The sequence below is a fragment of the Lampris incognitus genome, chromosome 13 (assembly GCF_029633865.1).
Source record: "Lampris incognitus isolate fLamInc1 chromosome 13, fLamInc1.hap2, whole genome shotgun sequence".
In the NCBI taxonomy this organism is placed as follows: domain Eukaryota; kingdom Metazoa; phylum Chordata; class Actinopteri; order Lampriformes; family Lampridae; genus Lampris; species Lampris incognitus.
Genome location: NC_079223.1, coordinates 22,700,866 through 22,720,430, shown reverse-complemented (window position 1 = coordinate 22,720,430; position 19,565 = coordinate 22,700,866). Strand labels below are relative to the sequence as shown.

The window sequence follows — 19,565 nt, the reverse complement described above, 5'->3', positions numbered from 1 at the left end:
ATTAACATTCGGTTGTAAACTCAAACAGAAATTCAGAGAGATCCGATTCCATAGAATACGACATAGACATTTATTTTGTGTTTCAACAACCCTGGGCTCTCCCAATCCATGTAGGTCTCCTTACCTTTTACCCCCTGGAAAGCAGCATTATTAGTTGCCAACCAAAGTGAAAGAAAGGAAATCACAGATACTCCTTTGTAGTGCCCATCGTCCCCATGTCCTACCATTTGACTCTCCATCAATCCATCCATCCGAGCTACCCACCCATCCGCAAACAGTAACACAGAGCAGCACCCATACGAGCGTCTTTTGAGTGTGTGTGTGTGTGTGTGTGTGTGTGTGCGCGCGCGCACGTCTGTGAACTTGTAAAAAAAAATAATACACTGGACTGAAATGTTAGCCAGTCATCTGGGCCTTCCTGAATGATCAGTTCTCCTGGATCCAACCAATCTTTTGAGGAGGTCTGTTCCTTTTTTTTCCTCTTCTATTTTAAGCAGTAAGTGCTTCTGCCCTGCTGTTTTTGTTCTGTTTTTCCGTTTTGCATGACTGTTCCTTGATGCGGTGCCGGGGAGTTGTTTTGTACAGTGGATGCAAGGTATTCTTTTTGACCACGGATGGTTGTGCTGCAATTCTTGGCTGGGCACAGGGATGTTTGAAGGCGTGATAGGCGATTTGTTTTTGAGGCTCCTGCATTGTCGGCCTTTTTAATCCTCTGGCTGGTTTCACTGAATGAGTGGACAGGATAATACAAAACAGGGAAGGACAAAAAAAAAAAAGGTACATCATTCCTGTGTTCATCAACTTTGTACTTGGTCACTTTTTGAATTCCATATATTTATATCCATATATATTTATATATATTTATATATATTTTTTTACAATTAAAAACACCATGGATTTGACAGACTATTTGGTTTCTTTTTGACTAAGCAGAAGTGTTTCTCTCATTTTTAAATAAATGCATGTATATATGTTTTCTGTACTTCCATACTGTAATTCTGTGTAGAGGTGACCACACAGATGTTTGTAGGTATCCATACAGTTCACATATCATCAGCACTTTCATCAGATTCTCCATGGCATCCTTATGCATTTTTAATTTCCTTTTTCCTTTTTAATGGAAAGGTGTCTGCAGTTTTGAGTCCAAAACACTATAGTCTGTTAGACACTGCCCAACCAAGAGTGAATTTCCTATATTTTGTCCTTTCATTTGCCAGTTTGGCCCACGTCTCTGTGTGATAGACTGTGGCTGAACAACTGGGTTTCTGTGGGTCCGTTGGAGCTCAGACCTCCAGCTCCTCCTCCATTGGGGCTCAGAAAGCACACAGTTTCTCTGGCCTGCACAGACAAAGCCACCGACCCACTGCTGAGTCTGCCCTCCTCCTGCCTCCGATGAGCCAGAGCCAATGCACTGAGCTGCTCCTGAGCCTCCTTCAGCAGCAGGGCCACCTCCTCCTCTGGCTGACCAATGGCAGATGAGCAGGAGGACGAGGACGTTTCACGTGCTCCCTCTCTTGGTCCTCCTTCGTCCTTAAGCGGAGTGGCGCAGCAAGTGACCGACACAGCCGAGGACTCGGCTGCTGGTGCGGCGCTGGTTTGCATACAGGACATTTCGTTGTCATGGTGACCCTGAACAGAGGGAATGATAGGGATGGAACAAGAGCGAAATGGAGGAGGGGAGGAGTGGCCAGGGCGCCGGCTGGGTCTCCGGAGGCTGCGGCTGATGGGAATCGGATCCTGGCGCTCAGAAGGAGCACTCACCGTCACGTGGCTGCCCCACGATGATGGTGATGATGATGATGATGATGATGAAGTGGTCTCCATTGCAACAGGAGGTCGTATATGCAGGATGGTGTCCTGTATGGCATCATGGGCTGGGCTCTCTCCCTCCTGCTTGCTCCTATGGAAGAGGGAATAAAGAAGCAGAGGGGGGAAAAGAGAATAAGAAAGAGATTGACATAGAGGAAGTCAGAACAAAAGAGAGATTGACACAGAAGGAGGGACAAGAAAGAGCAGCAGAGACAGATAGAGAATGAATAAGGGAGTGTGAAGAAGAGACCGAAAGAGAATGAGAGCGAGGTCAGCAGGAAGAGAAGATTGAAGCAAGACTGCAACTGAGAAGAAGAAAAAAAAAACTCTTTATTTTGCCACATCTCACTTCACTTTGAAAGGAAGTCTTTGTGTGCGTAAGCGTGATTGCAGCTCTGGCCTTTTCAAAACGCCCACTCCCAAACACGGGCTGAATACTCGGAGGTACAGCTCTTAGCCCCTCACCGTCTCACAGGCTCAGCCAGCACACCGAGGGGGGAGGAGATGAGTGTTACATCTTTCTTTCATCTCCTTATCTATCTGAGCTAACACACACACACACACACACACACACACACACACACACATCCAAAAACCTCAGACCCATCAGTGCAAGTAGAAAGGTAACAGGAAGTTCATTTCTTGCATTATTGATTCAACCCTCTGATGCTGTTGAAAAGGGAAAAGTGTTGTTTTAATATTTTACCCCTTCGAAGGGTGTCAGCGGGGATCGGCGAAAATATGAAGTAGAATCAGCTGATTAACAGACACCAGCGGTACACTTCCCAGGGTCTTGTGTCGAGACCGGTTGTGCTGTTTACAAAGGCACTTTGAATCAACCCGCTCAGAGATGGCCTGTTGGTACGGCAGGACCACTTAAAAGTGAATGAGCCTGCGCGGGGGGACATCTGATATTGATCCCCCCCCCCCTCTGTCCATCTCTATGGCGTTCTGAGTGACGGCCCTGTCCTCTTGGTGTAATAGCTGTCTTGGTGCAGCTGCATTCTGAAGCTGTTATAATAAGTCATAGCACGCAACAAAGGCCAGTGTCTCTTAACGCATCAGTATTCACCTTTTGCGCCCCCTCTCTCTCAAAACACCCTTATCATACGTACACACCTCCATTTAGACGTGTGAGAATAGAAATGGGTGCGAGGGAGACAGGTGTTACATTCAAAGACGATCATATGCTCGCTTTACTAAAGCTGTTGTTATTTTCCTTACAAGAAGACAAAGCACTCTAATGACACCGGAGGATTTAGTAGGTCTGTGTGGCTGTTGATTCCCAAGATGCAGTTCACAGATAAAGCTCTCTTTTGATGTGCTGAAACATGAGAAGATTGCAAAATCTACTAAGCAGTGTTCAAACACGGAGCCCGGAGTGAAGGAGGGGCAGTTAGCGCGACGGTACAGAGACTGGGACTCTGTGCTACCGTCATGAGATAATCGCCTGAGATTTCCCCTTTTTTTTGTCTGGATTTCCCCCCCTTTTTCTCCCCAGTTGTAGCCGGCCAATTACCCCACTCTTCCGAGCCGTTCCGGTCACTGCTCCACCGCCTCTGCCAATCCGGGGAGGGCTGCAGACTACCACATGCTTCCTCCCATACATGTGGAGTCACCAGCCGCTTCTTTTCTCCTGACAGTGAGGAGTTTTGCCAGGGGGATGTAGCACGTGGGAGGATCATGCTATTCCCCCCAGTTCCCCTCCCCCCTGAACAAGCGCCCCGACCAACCAGAGGAGGCGCTAGTGCAGCGACCAGGATACATACCTACATCCGGATTCCCACCTGCAGACACGGTCAATTGTGTCTGTAGGGATGCCCGACCAAGCCGGAGGTAACACGGGGATTCGAACCGGCGATCCCTGTGTTGGTAGGCAACAGAACAGACCACCATGCCACCCAGACGCCCCTAATATTTCCCCTTTTGTGTGCTTCTCCATGTTTTTGCGTAACATGAGGAAATGACGACGGGAGGCGATGCGTGTGTTTATACAGTACACAGACGTGCACCAAATTGCACTCGCAATTTTCAAAATCTGAGAATATAAAAACTTTTTCAGAAACAGCAATTAAAAGAAGCCCCTGTAATAACCCCTGTGCCCTCGCTGCTATGTTAAGCAAAGTTTTTCATATTAAACAAGCGTGAGACTTGACATTAGATGTTTGAGAATTGATAACAGAGCTTTTGTAATATGATGTCAAGCTTTTTTGGGGGGGGGGGGATTTGGACTTGGCCAGTTGGACTTGGCCAATTACCCTATTTTCCAGGCTGTCCCAATCATTGCCCCACCCCCTCTGCCGTGATGTCAAGGTTTTCAAAGTTGATATTTCTTCAAAACTTGATATCTGTCTGTTGAATTTTGATTGAATTTTTTTGTTGCAAACAATGAATCCCTGAGATTTAGAAATTTGAAGTTTCCAAAAGCTGTGATCTAGTTTTTGAAAAATGACTTCAACATTTTATGTTTGATATCAAGTTTTATTCTATTTGATATGGACTCTTTCTCTTTTTTTTGAAGCGGATAGCAATTTGTGCTGATATTCAAATCTTAAAGCCTCATAGCACATTGTGTGAACCTGATATCACATTTCAGAAGCATATCAAATTTTGAACTCTTGATATCAAGTCTCAAAAGTGCAGATGTCAACATTAAAAAATGGATATGAAATGCAATATCAGAATGTTCTTTTTTTGGATTTTTCTCCCCAGTTGTATCTAGCCAATTACCCTCCTCTTCTGATCCATCCCGGTCACTGCTCCACCCCCTATGCCAGTCCAGGGAGGGCTGCAGACTACCACATGCCTCCTCCGATACATGTGGAGTTGCCAGCCGCTTCATTTCAACTGACAGTGAGGAGTTTCACCAGGGGGACATAGTGCGTGGGAGAACCATGCTGTCCCCCCTCCCCCTCGAGCAGGTGCCCCGATCGACCACATGAGGTGCTAGTGCAGTGACCAGGACACATACCCACATCTGGCTTCCCACCCATAGACACGGCCAGCTGTGTTTGTAGGGTCGCCTGACCAAGCCGGAGGTAACACAGGGATTCGAACCAGAGATCCCCGTGTTGGTAGGCAACGGAATAGACCGCTACACTACCCGGACTCCCCCCAGGTTTAACTTTTTTTTGGATTTATTAATAACTAAACAGCTTTCCATACACTGCAGTTTCTAAATGGCCAGAAAACTGAAAAAAAAAGAAAAGAGCAAAAAAAAGAAAAGCAATCGCTATCTAATTAAACTGCAAATCTAAACGAAGAAATCACATGTAATAATACTGATGTATTTTTACCCTTAAGGAGTGTAATTTATTGTTATTGTTACGTTATACAAAAAAAGTCAGAGCTGAGGATACAGGAATCCTTTGGCTATGAAAATCTATCTATTTCAGGACTGTCACGGATGACAAGAAAACACACACACACACACACACACACACACACACACACACACACACACACACACACACACACACACACACACACACACTTTCAATATTTTTTTATCTCTGCAATCTAGTCTATTTTCTAAGCTAAGATGGGTAGCCATTAGGCTGTCAAAGTGATGGTTGTACTAGTCAGACTACTGAGACAGAGAAGTGGGGCGATACTGACAGGCTTAACAAAAATACTGGTAACAATGAAATACACAAATATGTGCCGTCTCTCTGTCAGCCATTTTGCTGAGATAACAATAGGACTCTTAACAGGCGTGGAATAGAAAGAGCAGTTCTTCTTTCTTTGGTATTTTTTGACTGTCGCATGCTATCTGCACACTCCTCCATCATGTCCTTTGGTTTTCTCTTCAGGCTTCTCTGTACTTCTGTCTGCTGTCCCTCTCAGTTAAAGTATACTGAAACTTTTTGTCTATTTTTGTCTCTCTTTGTGTCAGTATGAATGTCCTTCTCTCTTTTGCTCTCTGCTTTTACAGCAACACATCTCCATAGCAACTCGGACCCAGACTGCCAAACTATGTTGCCTTGACTGTAATTTCCCTGTCTGTCAGTCACTCTGCTGTTTTGTGAGTTAGTGTATTCAAGTCAGCGTGTGGGTGAACCTGAGAAACTGAGTGGCTGAGTCTGTCTCTGAGGACACTGTATGAGGTCTTTACATATCTCTCTGTCCCCTGCTGTGTGTCTTTTCCTCTGTTTGGTTGCAGGTCTTTATCACTTTGTACATGTGGACACGCATGAGATTTAGCTCATATAGCTGTTTGTAAGGTTTTGGTTTTGGATGTGTGTGTGTGTGTGTGTGTGTGTTATGCATGAATGTCTGCCTGTTCATCTTTGCTGTTGTCCTTGTTTCCTATATCTGTATATACACTGATGAGCCACAACATTATGACCACCTGCCTAATATGCTGTTGGTCCTCCGTGTGTCACCAAATCAGCACTGACCAGCCGAGGCATAGACCGTACACAACCCCTGAAGGTTTCATGTGATATCTGGCACCATAACATTAGCAGCAGATCCTTCAAGTCCTGTAAGTTGTGAGGTGGTGGGCAGAGATCATCATGGGCACTCTGACTGGTCTGTGGCTATGTAGCCCCATACGCAAAAGGGTGCAATGCACTGTTATTACACATTCCTCCCGTAACCATCATTAAAGTGTTCTGTGTCATGTGCCACTGTAGACCTTCTGTTGGTTCAGACCAGACGGGATAGCCTTCGTTGCCCTCGTGCATCAATGAACCTTTGGTGCCCAACACCCTGTCACCGGTTTGTGGTTTTTCCCTCCTTGGACCACTGTTGGTAGACCGGGAGCACCCGACAAGCCTTGCCATTTCAGAGCATCTCTGACCCAGTCGTCTGACCATAACAATTTGGCCCTTGTCAAAGTCGCTCAGGTCTTTACTCCTGTCCATTTCTCCTGCATCCAACACGTTGACTACAAGAACTGATTTTTTTGTTTACCATCTACCCAGATCTTGACATGTGCTCTTGTATGGAGATGATCAACGTTATTCGGTTCACCTGTTTGTGGTCATAATGTTTTGGCTCATCAGTGTATCTAGGTCATGCAGAACTTTATCCTCAGTGAGGACCATGGACGCCTAGGGAGAAGCTGTAGTACTGCGTTTACAGGTTAGGAAAGCAATGATCTGAAAAGAAAAAAAAAGGGTGAAACACTGACCAGCTCTTTAATCAATATATTTCATGCTAATCAGGCACAATCTCACTGGCATGCATTTGTGTCCAGTCTCCAAGTCTTGGGCTCTGCAAAAATAAACTCAGGTGTCCAGTAAATGACAGTAAATGAGATGTAATCCATGCATTTTTTTTATTTAAAAAAAATGTCATTTCAGATAACTTTTCCCACTTGCTATTTCATAGCCTTTCACTGTATTAGCATTGTATAATTACTCCTCTGTATGCCATTTTTCATTATTTCCAGCAGGGTCTGCCATTCCTGCCAAGTGTTCGAATGTAATGGTGCACGCAAAGTACATGTGTCAAGTATGCAAAAAAAAAAAAGGAATAGAAGAAAAAGAAGAAGGAAAGGGGAGTAAGCGCTAAACTACAGAGCTAAACATTACCCGACATCTAATTAAATTTTATTAAACGTTTGATATGGCTTGATATGTTGCTCAATATTAACCATGTCGGATGACATTGCTGATCAAGCTTCTTTTTCCAAAATACACATGCTACCGCTGGATTATCTTACTGGTGTTAAACCAAAATCTGCCCCTACTGAAAATTATGACCAGCATGTGAACATTCTCTGTGCATTCAGGATCATGTCTGGGTCCAAACTCGTGAGATTTGCGGTATGACAACAGCCTACTGTGACCACCAGATGATGCCAAATCAACCAAAACTGAGGAAATCAGGACGACCACTTAAAACATTACCTTTACGTGGCAGATATGAAACTTAAGAAAACGGTGAGCCAACAACTGGCAATGATTGTTGGTCTGGTTGTGGAGTCCCCCACTTTGTGCCCAAAGTGAGCCGCAGATCTTTGACAACAATCCACATAGAGAGAGCGACAGAGAGCGAGAGACCGAGAGAGGGATGCAGACGCAGCCCATATCCTGTCTCTAAAACCATAGGCACCAAGCAAAGCTTTTCTTTGAACTAATGCCATTGCACTGCAGATCCCAATGTAACGTGACCTTGTTATTATCTTTGCTCAGCAGATTGGAAAACAAAGACATGCGGGAGGTGAGAGTTGGGGAGGTTGAGAAACAGTAGATAGTGCAGTGAGGTTTTTTTTCCCTTTGTTATAAAAGGGGCTTGCTTTAAAATTTCCACTCATGGAATTAAAATCTAATGCTTTGTCTATGGCAAGCCGGTGTTTGTCAGATGTTTTTATTGAATTGAGTCAATGTTCAATGGAAGACAAGGAAAAAAACAAAACCCAACAATGAAGAGTCAGAAAAAGAGAGAAACTGTACATGACTTAAAATCTACAACTTAATCAGGCTCTAATTTGTTGTATGACCTAAGATTATATCATAAATTTTTTTACAATCAGTAAAGTCCAGTTGTCCCAGTACAGTCAAAGTGCTCCAGGTTGTGGCCCTTTTTCCTGAGGGATTTTTTTTTTTAATGAGGTTCAGTTTCCTGCATTGCTGCAGAAACAGATTAGAAGAGGGCCTTGTTTTTCTTTGATATGTTGTCAGTGACCTTTCATCCTGTCAATAGTGAAGTTAGATGGACATAAAGTTTCAGTTTTCATTGCAAAACATATCTAAAGTTTGGTGTTTGAAGAGAGGGCTTTGTTAACAAGTTGGACATAAAATATGTCAATATTTTGACCTTCTGCCATCAGGAAACACATTTAGTCGATGCTTAGACAGGACATGAGCTTACCCTCTCTGACCCTCAGCCTCTCTCTCAGATGGCTCTACTTCCTGGAGGTGTTGGTAGGCGGGGCTTGAATATTTGGATCCCCCAATTGGATTCAGCCTTCCTCTGGGTATAGGAGGGGTCCTTCGTGGAACTGACCAATGGGATGCCCGAGCTCTCTGGTCTGGGCTGTGGGACAAGGAACCACTTCTGGAAAAAACAACAGCAACAAAAATATTAATTGATTCCTTGAAAATGGATTGTAATAAGCAAAAATATTGATATAAAGTGTATCAAAGGACTCCCTGTAAAGTGAAAGGATTGGTAGTACTGCCGATCCAACTGAGAATCTACAGTTTTCCTTCACTTTCAGGTCATTGTACGGTTTTGCTGGTTTGGCAAAGCAGACTTCCCTACTTCCCTCTCTGGTAGAGTCCTTCTTTCTCTTGCCAGCCCCAAAGCATGATAACATAGACAGATGCATGACGCAGGCAAGTTCTTAGGCTAACAAGTTAGCCAACAACTGAATACTTACACATCCAAAAGAAACAGAGCAACATTAAGGCCAGCATAGTGACAGGGAGGGAGGGGGAGGATTGACTTAATTGTGAATGTGTATTTTTGATTCTCTGTAGCAGTACCATCTGGCAAATTATCACTTATTTTTATATAAGGTTTACATTTGTGGCAAATGCGTCATTCAGTTGAAGTTGGGATCTCAACTTATTTGAAAGTTTTCATTAAGACCTTTTTGCTGTACAGTGACTCGGCTCTTGGCCATCATTCATACTCCATTCTAGTTTGGCGAGTGTGGAGCTTGGTGGAAACCAAGCTTTCAACTGAAGTGGTATTGGCATTACATTGTACAACTCTTAAGCCGTTTCCTCAACACTGAGTAAGCCTCAACATTTTTCTTTCTATTTTGCACCCTGAAATCCAGTTTACTCTTTGATTTGCTTACAGTGTTATCCAAATCTCAGCCTAAGCAAATGTGATTGCAGACAAATATGTCCTGATCACCTTCTGCAGGTGCCACTTATGGTGAGAGAACAGGGCTGCAAGCAGAGTAAGAAGCAGAGAAAGAGATGGAGGTAGACAGTTGTAAAAGGAGCTTGTGAGGGACTTGTAATTTGGTCTGTGTTTTTATGCAAGTTTTCAAGTGTAACTTCTCCCCCAGATCTGAGCCTAACTCCACCTACTGCATATTTTGAAAAATTGTAAAAGTGGGCAAGGGGCTGGGGGTGGGTTGGTGGATTTGTGAGGCAGGAGCATGGGCAGGAGTAGTTAGGGAAATCTTTGAGACTGGCCCAGCATGAGTCACCGGCTCGCCACTGCAAGTCACCAGCGGCCCGCCTTCCAGCATGGCATTGCACCCCACCCTGCGAAGCTGCCCCAACCAACATGGCGCAAATGCGCCGCACATGGAAGGGTACCACACAAGACGGGCCTCAGCTTTCCAGGGGCGGAGGGAGGCGGGCAACTCCTCCCCCAGCCGCAGGGCGAGCCCAGCCAGACTGACCCAGTTGTCCGATGGAGCTTCTAAAGCTGTCAAAAGCGCAAGTTGGAACCATTATGCCAAAACTGAAAATGATGAAATAATATAACTATAACTAACTGTGAATTGAGAGACATTAAAAAGTTTGATAGGAAATGTAATAAAGGACTTTGGCGCACAAAGAGGGGTGGCTGAGGGTGCTGCAGCACCCCTGGGCATGGAAAAGGGGGTACTGCAGCACCCCATATTGACAAGGGGTGGAACATGTGTAAAGAGTTGGCTATTTTACTATAACTAATGGACTATCTGAGGATAAATTGTCTGATGATGATTTCGCCTCTGGGGACAATGGCCAATACTTTGGGGCTTCCGATGTAGCTGCTGGCTGCTCACTTCTGTTTCCTATGAAGACTTCTTCCATGTGGCCATCGTTGTTTACAGTCGGATTAGCAACTTCAGACAGGAAAATGGAGTTGGAGTTGAGAGACGAAGTGTACGACTGGATTGTTTCACAAGTAGTCGACACGTCAAACGTTTCTCCACACAATACACAAACATTGATACTTTTTGTAAGTGTTTTAGGTCCAGGCAACATTTCGGCCAATACACTCCACCTCTTTCACTCCCCACACGGACCGTTACCAACATGCAACCAAAGTGTGTCCCTGTAGAAATCGCCACCTACGTAATTGGTCAATACTACTCAGATTAAAATGGAAACAGAAATGAAAACCCTAGAATGCTTCCGATACCAACATGTTGTCCCATGCCTACCACACACACACACACACACACACATATATATATATCTGTTAATAGACATTAACCTGCCCTTAACCCATCCGCTATTAATGAGAATGTTAATTTTTATGGCTGGGCCTGCCCAATCCGCAGATTAACCCTGGTGCCTAGAGATATAACGGTGACCTGCTCATCTGTGCTGATGGATAATGTATAAGCGCATGCATATACATAGTCATGTGCGCACATTAATACTTTGCAGCACCTCTCTGTGAAAATATGTTCCCGCTCGCATGATAAAGGCGCAAGGTTAGCGAGTAAACTCATGCGATTGAGTCTCGATCAGCATATATTTGAAAATGAGTGTGGTTTCACAGACTCACACTCAAGGGTGGGGGGTTGGGGGAGGTGGGTCACTCACCTCTGATTAGAGGGTGTTCCTACTACTTCTTTTTTTTTTTTAATTTCATGACGCAGATAAGTCCCAACCAGTCGACTCTACGTCAGCATTGTCCTTGCAAGGTTCAGGGCTGATTTAAAATTATATTTATAATTTTGGTAAGAAATGTCAGTGTCACACCAGCGCTGATGTGTTTTGTCACCGTACTGTCGTATTCAGTTTATAAGTAAAAAAAACACACATTTAAGTGTTTAGTACCTGTTTAAGCAAATTTTACTCCCAACTTTTGAAAGTCAAAAACATTTAAAATGAATTGTACACTTTCAAATTTACTAGTATTTTAAATGCTTATTGATACGTCAGCTTTGCCACCACAACTAAGTCAAGTTAAATCAATTTTATTTGTATAGCCCAATATCACAAATTTGCCTCAAGAGGCTTTACAGGAACACAGCACCCTGTACTTAGACCAAGAGAACAGTTTGCAATAGTCAACAATCTATATGCTATAATCTATAATCACTATAATAAGTGTAAGAAATATTTATATATACACCTTTTACCCTAAAGTTGTTCTTACCTTTCAGCTTTATTTTTTCACATAAAATTCACATTTAAGTACCTTAATGGAGACAGAGCATGGAAGGTGAGGGAAATTGTTTTGGCATTAAGGCAGGGGACCTCCTGCCAAGGGAGAAAGGTGAAAAACTTTTACAGGCTTTTTAATGAAATCTGGGATAGTTCTCCATTAATGAATAGTTATTTCAAATGTTATCTAAATGCCCCAGTGCAGTGACAAGGACACTGTGCCGTAGGAGATGCCGTCCTTCGAATAAGATGTTAAACCAATATCCTGACTCACTGTGGTCATTAAACAACCCATGGCACTTATTGCAAAGAGTAGGGGGTTCCCCGGTTTCATGGCAAAATTCCCAACCTGGCTCTCTCCATCTGGCCACCTAATCATCCCTCATGTAATTGGCTCAATGATTCCTCTCTCGCCACCTCAAGCTGATGTGTGGTGAGCGTTCTGGCGCAAAATGGCTGCCGTGCATCACCCTGGTGGGTGCTACACATTGGTGGTGGTTGAAGTGAGTTACCCATTTCAATGTGAAGCGCTTTGGGTGTCTAGATAAAGCGCTATATAAATGAAATGATTATTATTATTTCATCCATCTGGAGTCAGATTACATCTAATTAAAATGGAAAGAGTCTGTGTTTGCCTGTATGTCTGTCCTTTGAATTTCTCGACAACCATTCATCTGATCGACTTCACACTTGGTGGGTGTATTGCTGAGGATACAAGGAAGTGCAGCGTTGAGTGTGAAGTTATTTGGATGAGCGGTTCTTGAGAAAGCTGCAAGCAGCAATACCGGAGGTCAAGCGTTTGGTCCATTCTGAACAGGCATACTTTGAATGGGCACAGCACTAGAAATGCCAACTGGCATCTTTAGTATGGTTGGAGAAACTCTCCATAGACCACTTGCCATGGTAACATGTTACCAGCGGAAACATTGTACTATTACTGCTTTGAGGCCACAACATGCCCATGCTGGCCCAGCCAGCTTTACCATAACACTCATCAATGTCGGAATAAACATTTCGGTTCACATATCTGCACTGGCTGATAAATCCATGCACATATGGGAGATTCTTATCCCTGTCTCATCTCTTCTGCATGCTTGACTGTTACAGATATGCACATTAACATGTTTATAGCTGTAATTACAATTACTATCATCCTTCCATAAATAAACAATTAGCTTTGGCTGTGCTATAATGTGGGTAATTCAATTTCTCTCTTCACTGCGTCCAAGTTGGATTATTAATAGGGATATTGAAGGTGTATCTTGCTGCAACAATGAGCTGAATGGCCCCATGTGACAAAAATTAATAGTAACAGTGTATCCTTGGTGTGATGTATATGCCTTGCCAGCATTATACCCATGTGTGTGAAATGGTACAAAGATCATACCTGTAATATTTTACTGGCCCTCTGGAGCTGTTGGAAGGAGTGTTGTTTATATTGCAAAAGCTGGATTCACAGACAGTGCCCTCGCGAGATTGGGAGGACCTTTTACAGTACTGCAAAAACAAAGGAGAAGAACAATACTGAGAATGACAAAGCACTGCACCTCTGCTGCATTATTATGTTAGATGTGCTTCAAATGACAAATTACTACCTTCTAATTGATTGCTAAATAAACTTTGAATAAATAGCAGATCATGCAACGTTAAATGTACAGGCTGCTGTTGGCTTTCATTTGCTTATCTTTTTAATAAGGGTATCTGTGGATATTCTTAGGTTTTATTAACTGACTGATTGGAGAGGAGGCTGTCCAATCCCCTTATTTTTCTCTTTTAATGAGACACATTGAATGGATAGGGCGACTGAGTGGGAGACATACAAGAGCAGGTTGTTTTAATGGTTTGATCCAAGGCCAGTGGAACTGAATTTGGATTGTCCTAACTTTGTGCACTCATACATTGTGCTGAAAGTATCTGTAAGCATGGGAAATGCTTATTGCATTTACTTGTGGGACTGGATCGCGTGGGTTTGAATAGCGCCAAATGGCATTCTTGCTCAGTCTTTTACACGTTCTTCGCAACCATTTAAATGAGTCATAATGAGGGAAAGCTACATGGTGCTTTAGATGTTAGCACTGTCACCTCCCTGCAAGAGGGTCCTGGGTTCAATTTCAGCCCCTCTGTGTGGCGTTTGCTCCTTGTATTTGCATGGGTCAAAAAACACACACGTTAGGTGAAATAGCCTCTCTGGATTGCACACAGGTGTAAATAGTGTGTGAATGACTGTGTGTGTGTGGGCTCTGCAGTGGATTGGCAACCTGTTCAGGGTGTCTCCCTAGCTGCCTTTCACTCAATGCCTGCAGCCCTCCATGACCCTGAATTGGGTCAGGTCGGTTTAGATAATGAATGCATGGATAACAGATGAGGGAAACACAATTGAGGGTGGGGGTGTGTGTGTGCAAAGAGAGGATATTGGCGGGGTGTTTAAGAAACAGAAGTGTGGGGATAAGAGTCTATTATTGTGTAAAGGAAGTCCCTTGATAAGGCACAGGGCAAAGAGTATGAAAATAATTTGCCTCATGTTGGTTATTTCATCTGGAGCAGTGAATTTAATGGAAGACCACTATGCCAACACTGTTTGGCTCTTGGTTAATCAGATAAAATCATTAATGTGAGGCATAAATTATTTAAATGGTTTCAAGGAGAGGGCTTCGTGGCACCCTATGGCGCACAGAATGCATCATTTGAATTTCCCAAAACTTACAACCTTTGGTGCAATATCAGCCCTGCCTGCTGCTATAATTTTTCTAGTCACTCAAAAATATAAAACAGAAATACCATGAAATTGATATTGAAAGAAAATAAAACTTGTTTTTTTTCCATGACGGAATAGTTGATTTTAAATTGGTGCACAGCATTCATCGTGTTGCCCTGTGGGTCAATGACATCAAGTGGTAATGGACATTATCCAACTGATAGAAAATTGTGTACCATGGTTTCTGCTATGTACCTCAGAAAATGTGAAAGGCTTCAGCATTCACCCCTGGTAGGGGGGGGAAAAAAAGGACTGAAATATTTCCTGGAGATTATTTCCATAGTCAGTGAGCGACTCTTATAGCCATATCTATCACACATTCCTCTCCTTTTTCAATGATACATGTTGTCTTCTGCACTATATCTTCATGTCTGAATCTCTTTTTGTCAATAATGCAGACCTTCCCCTTTACTTAACTGCATCCATCTCTTAGTCTATATGATGAGATGTCTAAATCGGAACATTATGCAATTTTTCTCAATTGCTTAGACAATTCCTAAAACAACTCACCATTTTCTCAAATCCTCACACACATGTTCTAAAAACTCGCACCCAACGGTGCAAACATCTGACCTCTGGGTCCCAATTCAAATTTTGCCCTAGAACAACACATACCAGCTGTCAAAAACACAGACTACATGACTGTTACACACTGGAGGGATGAATTCAAAACACTGCTACTGAAATGTTTAGAATAGGTTTTCAGAGAAATAATTTGGAACTTTGTTAAATCACAACACTGACTATCAGATACCCCTTTCAGGAACACCCTGGCGAGAGAAAATCAAAACAGTACTGCAATAAATACCTCTTATATTAGTGGATAAGGGAACAGTACTGTATATGCTGTTTTGGTAAAAAAAAAAAAACGTACCTTTGAAATGTTCCAATGACAAAACATGTAAGGAAGAGTCCATGCACAGTAAAATGCCCAATTTCCAAAAGCTTTATTTCCAAATGCAGCAAATGTACAGGTTACTCAGCATCAGCATCAACATTCTCATCATCTTGTCTCAGGTCTAGGTCAGGCCAAATATATCATTAATGTAATACATTTTGCTCTTGCCAGACAGCGTGGGAAAAATGCTCTTGTGTGCCTTAGAAAACCCTGGCTAGACTCCACAGACACATCACCACAGGAGTCCACCATTGCCTCAAGGTGGTTTTGCTGTGCATATAGGGGTTGTGGTCATACGCTTTCCACCACAATGCTGAGAAACATTCCTCCATCAGATTCAGAAATGGGGAATGTGCTGGCAAAAAAGAATGGTGAATCTGGGGTGGTCATTGAACCAGAGCAGCCTGATGGAAACTCATGTTATCCCAAATGACAACATACAATAATTGGCCTCGCTCTGGCTCCCCTTCCTGTTGAAGGATGTTATTGTGATCTAGAAAATGAAGGAGTTGTGTTGTATGGACCCACTTTGACATGGCGGTGGAGGACGCCATGATTGCTGATGTCTGCACATAGGGTAATGTTACGTCCCCTCTGACCAGGAACTTGTATGATGGCATGGTGACCCCCTTTTGCACCTTTTTGTTAGGTATGGGTTGAAACATGCCTCATTGATGAAGATGTGCTCATATGGGTCAGCCATGGCATCCAGCTCAAAGGGTCTCTACAGAAGTAAAAAAAGAAATTTTTCTGTGCTACAAATACAGTACTGTAGTGTACTACTGTACTGGAATGAACGATTGTGTACTGCAGTTACAATTAACACATTACTATACTTGCTTGCTGGTAGTCCATTGAGTCTGATGATGACATCTCTCCTCATTAATGGTGTATTCTTTCATGACTGTAGAGTCCAATACTCGAGTCATAAGTTTTATAGCATGTTGGGCATATGAAGTTTTAATTAGTGGGGGCAGGCATGGTTGCATTTCTCCTTAATCTTTTCTGTTGGTTTTTTTCTTCGCATTCTTTACCATTTCCAGCTGCTCTATACCTTTGTGGAAAATCTCCCACCAGTTGGAATGGTTGATGGCAGCTTGCTCCAGTCTCAAGGGGTCGATATAACACTCCTGCGACCTCAGGTGGCGGCTGTATGTGACCCAGGTTTCACAACTACATAGGCGATTTGTGATGCAGACCGCTTTGTAAATGGCAATTTTGGTGTGCAGGTGGAGGTGTTTGTTTTGGAAGACCTTACGTCAGAGTTTGTCGAAGGCTATAGAGGGTTGTTTGATTCTATAGTGAATTTTCAGTTTTGCAGCCTTCAGAAAGGATGCAGCCCAAGTATTTGAAACATGGCACAACTGAGAGTGGCTGGCGTTCTATAGTGAAGACAGGCATAGTGGGTGGGGGGGGCTGGACCGTCATTGATATAACACCTCAGTTTTGGTGGTGTTGACTGATAGACCCAGACTGCTGTAGGCATTCACAACTGCGGCAGGGATGGTTTGCAGGTCTTCTGGTGTGTGAGCTACAACAGCGCAGTCATCAGCATACTTGCAGCTCAAGAAACTCATTACCTGTTTATTGTGTGACTTAGGCTAACGGTGGATTTAGTCTTTCAATCACAAGCCGTTTATACATTCGTTTCTATGTATGGGAAATGCACTCAAATGCCAACTGATGCCACGATTTTGAGCAGATATGGTTGAAATAAAGGCTTATATCTGACTGCTTGGTGCACGGGTCTTGTTTTGTGCAAATCACTGTTAGCTTACTTAAATAATTTCCATTATATACTCCCATTGTCTGCACTGAAACTGTATTCACAAGCCATTTGGTCCGATTATCGATACAAGACAAACATTTCAGTGATACAATGTTACTTAAAGCTTGCGCTTCTGACTCTTCAACATGGCCCTTAAAATATGGAACAGCCCCATCTTTTAGCACTAGCCTAACCGAAAAGCCAGCTTCATATCAGGCTCTATTGAGGACAGAGACCTCTATGAAGCGTGAACAACAAACACGTTGTCATAGGCCGTAGTTGGCTCGAAAAAAGAAAGTGTATCCAATGTTGTCTGGTGCTTTCTTCTTTAGGAAAGGCAAACAAATTGAAAATCCAGCATTGAACTGTGCCTGGTTCAGGAATCAGTCCTTGGTAAAATGACGAGAACACAATAAAAGGTTGGGATTTTACTGCTAAAGAATAGTGGTAAAAAAGAACTGTAACCACTGATTCTTCATGTTTTTTCTTCCTATGAAAGTTCATATAGAGCAGTGACGAACCCTTGCCCTGGGCCTTCAGTAGGACCACGTGGCTATAAAAAAAAATCAAACATTGCAATAAAAATAATAGCCAGAGCCCTGTCACATGTAAGTTCAGCATATTAAAGGTTTCTTTACCCTAACTGGCTTCACAACACATAAAAAAGGTGATTCCGGGAAACCTTATAATCCAGCTTCTGGTATACTCCTCTAGTCAATTGTTTGCAAACACACTAAAAAATAATTTTCAGATGCCTCATTAGAACAGCAGACGTCAGCAGAAGTTGCATAATTTCGAGATAGAATAAAAATAGATGAAAACCAGCTGATTATTGAAAAAAGCTGCATACTCACCAAATGAAGATCACTTGCAAACAAAGTCCATCCTGTGATCCTTTTTAACAAAGTGTGCAATTGCTGGGTCATACAGTTTGTCCTTTGCCTTCAACTCCATAAGAAGTTCTTTCTCAACTGAGACTAAAGCCAAAGCTGACAAATGAGCCTGTCCAGTGCTGTTTCTTGTGTACGTTTTTATCCTTTTCAGTGCTGAGAATGTTCTCTCCATGGAAGCTGTGGACACAGGGATGGTTAAGATCAGCCAAGTGAGACGGTGGAGTTGGGGCGTACTTTCGGTCAGTCCCTTTTGTTGGAGAAAGTGTAGGAGATCAAAAGGGCTGCGTCGTTCGAAGTCAGACAAAGCGTACATTACACATAGCTCAGTCTTCAGATGAGATATGTCGAAGTGGCACCCATAACTTTCCTCCAGACTGGAGGGAGCCGTGTCGGGGAAGCTCTGCCTTTATGCAGTAAACTGCTGTGGGTCTAGTAGTGCAAGAAACAAGACTCTTGTGGTTTTTGAACCTGTCCCTCACCTGTGTGTTTATCCCACTATGTAGTTGTTGGTAATGAGTGCATGTCATACTGTGCTCCAGCCTGTCGCCTACTGGGTACCCCAGTCTCACCAACCGTGTCCTCATAGATGGCATGGAAGCTCACCTTCTCCCTCTCAATGGTGTCACAAACGTCACTAATCCTCTTCAGACAAAACTGCATGTCCAACACTTTAGTCTGCAGAATGTTATACAGTACATCCGAGTGTGCAAAGACGGAGTTGAAGGTAGCCAGAAGGAAACGGAACTCGAAGCTGGACGTAAGGTTGACAGACCCATCTGCACAGCAAACGCTGTCATCATCAAAGTCCTCGTGATGATCTACAATGTGCTCAAACACTTCTCGTAGCTCTTCTCTCCTCTCGTACACTGTGTTGGCCAAGTGAGATGAATATGTCCACTGTGTTGGGGCAACTCTGGGTAGTTGGCACTGGCATACGCCATCCAATAATCTTGTGCGTTTAGGTGATCTTGAGAAAAACGCCCTGTGATGGCCTGGTGGCCTGTCCAGGGTGTCTCTCCGCCTGCCGCCCAATGACTGCTGGGATAGGCTGCAGCATCCCCACAACCCTGACAGCAGGATAAGCGGTTTGGATAATGGATGGATGGAGAATAACTCCCACTGGCATGGAATTTGGGCTTTGTATTTCTGCAGACGTTTTACATGCACCTCCCAGATACATAAACACACTAAAGGAAAGGGAAGAATGCAGAAAGCATGATATAGCCTCTTTAAACTTTTGGAATTGGACAAAATTATTTAGTTGCAGCAGTGGTGTGTACTTGTGGTAATAACTGGTGGCGTGTGCCATATATTCATTAACTTGTTTTTGCTAAGATTGGGAGTCGATTGCGTCACGCTTGCAAAGCCCAATTTCAATCCTACTTAGCCATCCAGTGTTACTTCAATGATTTCTCAGGGG

At 43.3% G+C, this 19,565-nt stretch overlaps 1 protein-coding gene across 1 annotated transcript in view; it reads right to left on the bottom strand.

Moving 5' to 3' along the window:
- Positions 1–1,206: 1,206 nt before the first annotated feature.
- The window catches only part of LOC130122476 (pro-neuregulin-3, membrane-bound isoform), a 583,791-nt gene continuing 565,432 nt past the window's right edge, over positions 1,207–19,565 (bottom strand). The window contains exons 9-11 of the mRNA XM_056291408.1: positions 13,219–13,328; positions 8,632–8,817; positions 1,207–1,900 (exon numbers count right to left, since the gene is read on the bottom strand). Of these exons, the coding sequence (XP_056147383.1) occupies positions 1,207–1,900; positions 8,632–8,817; positions 13,219–13,328 (990 nt within the window). The remainder of the gene's footprint in view (positions 1,901–8,631; positions 8,818–13,218; positions 13,329–19,565) is intronic.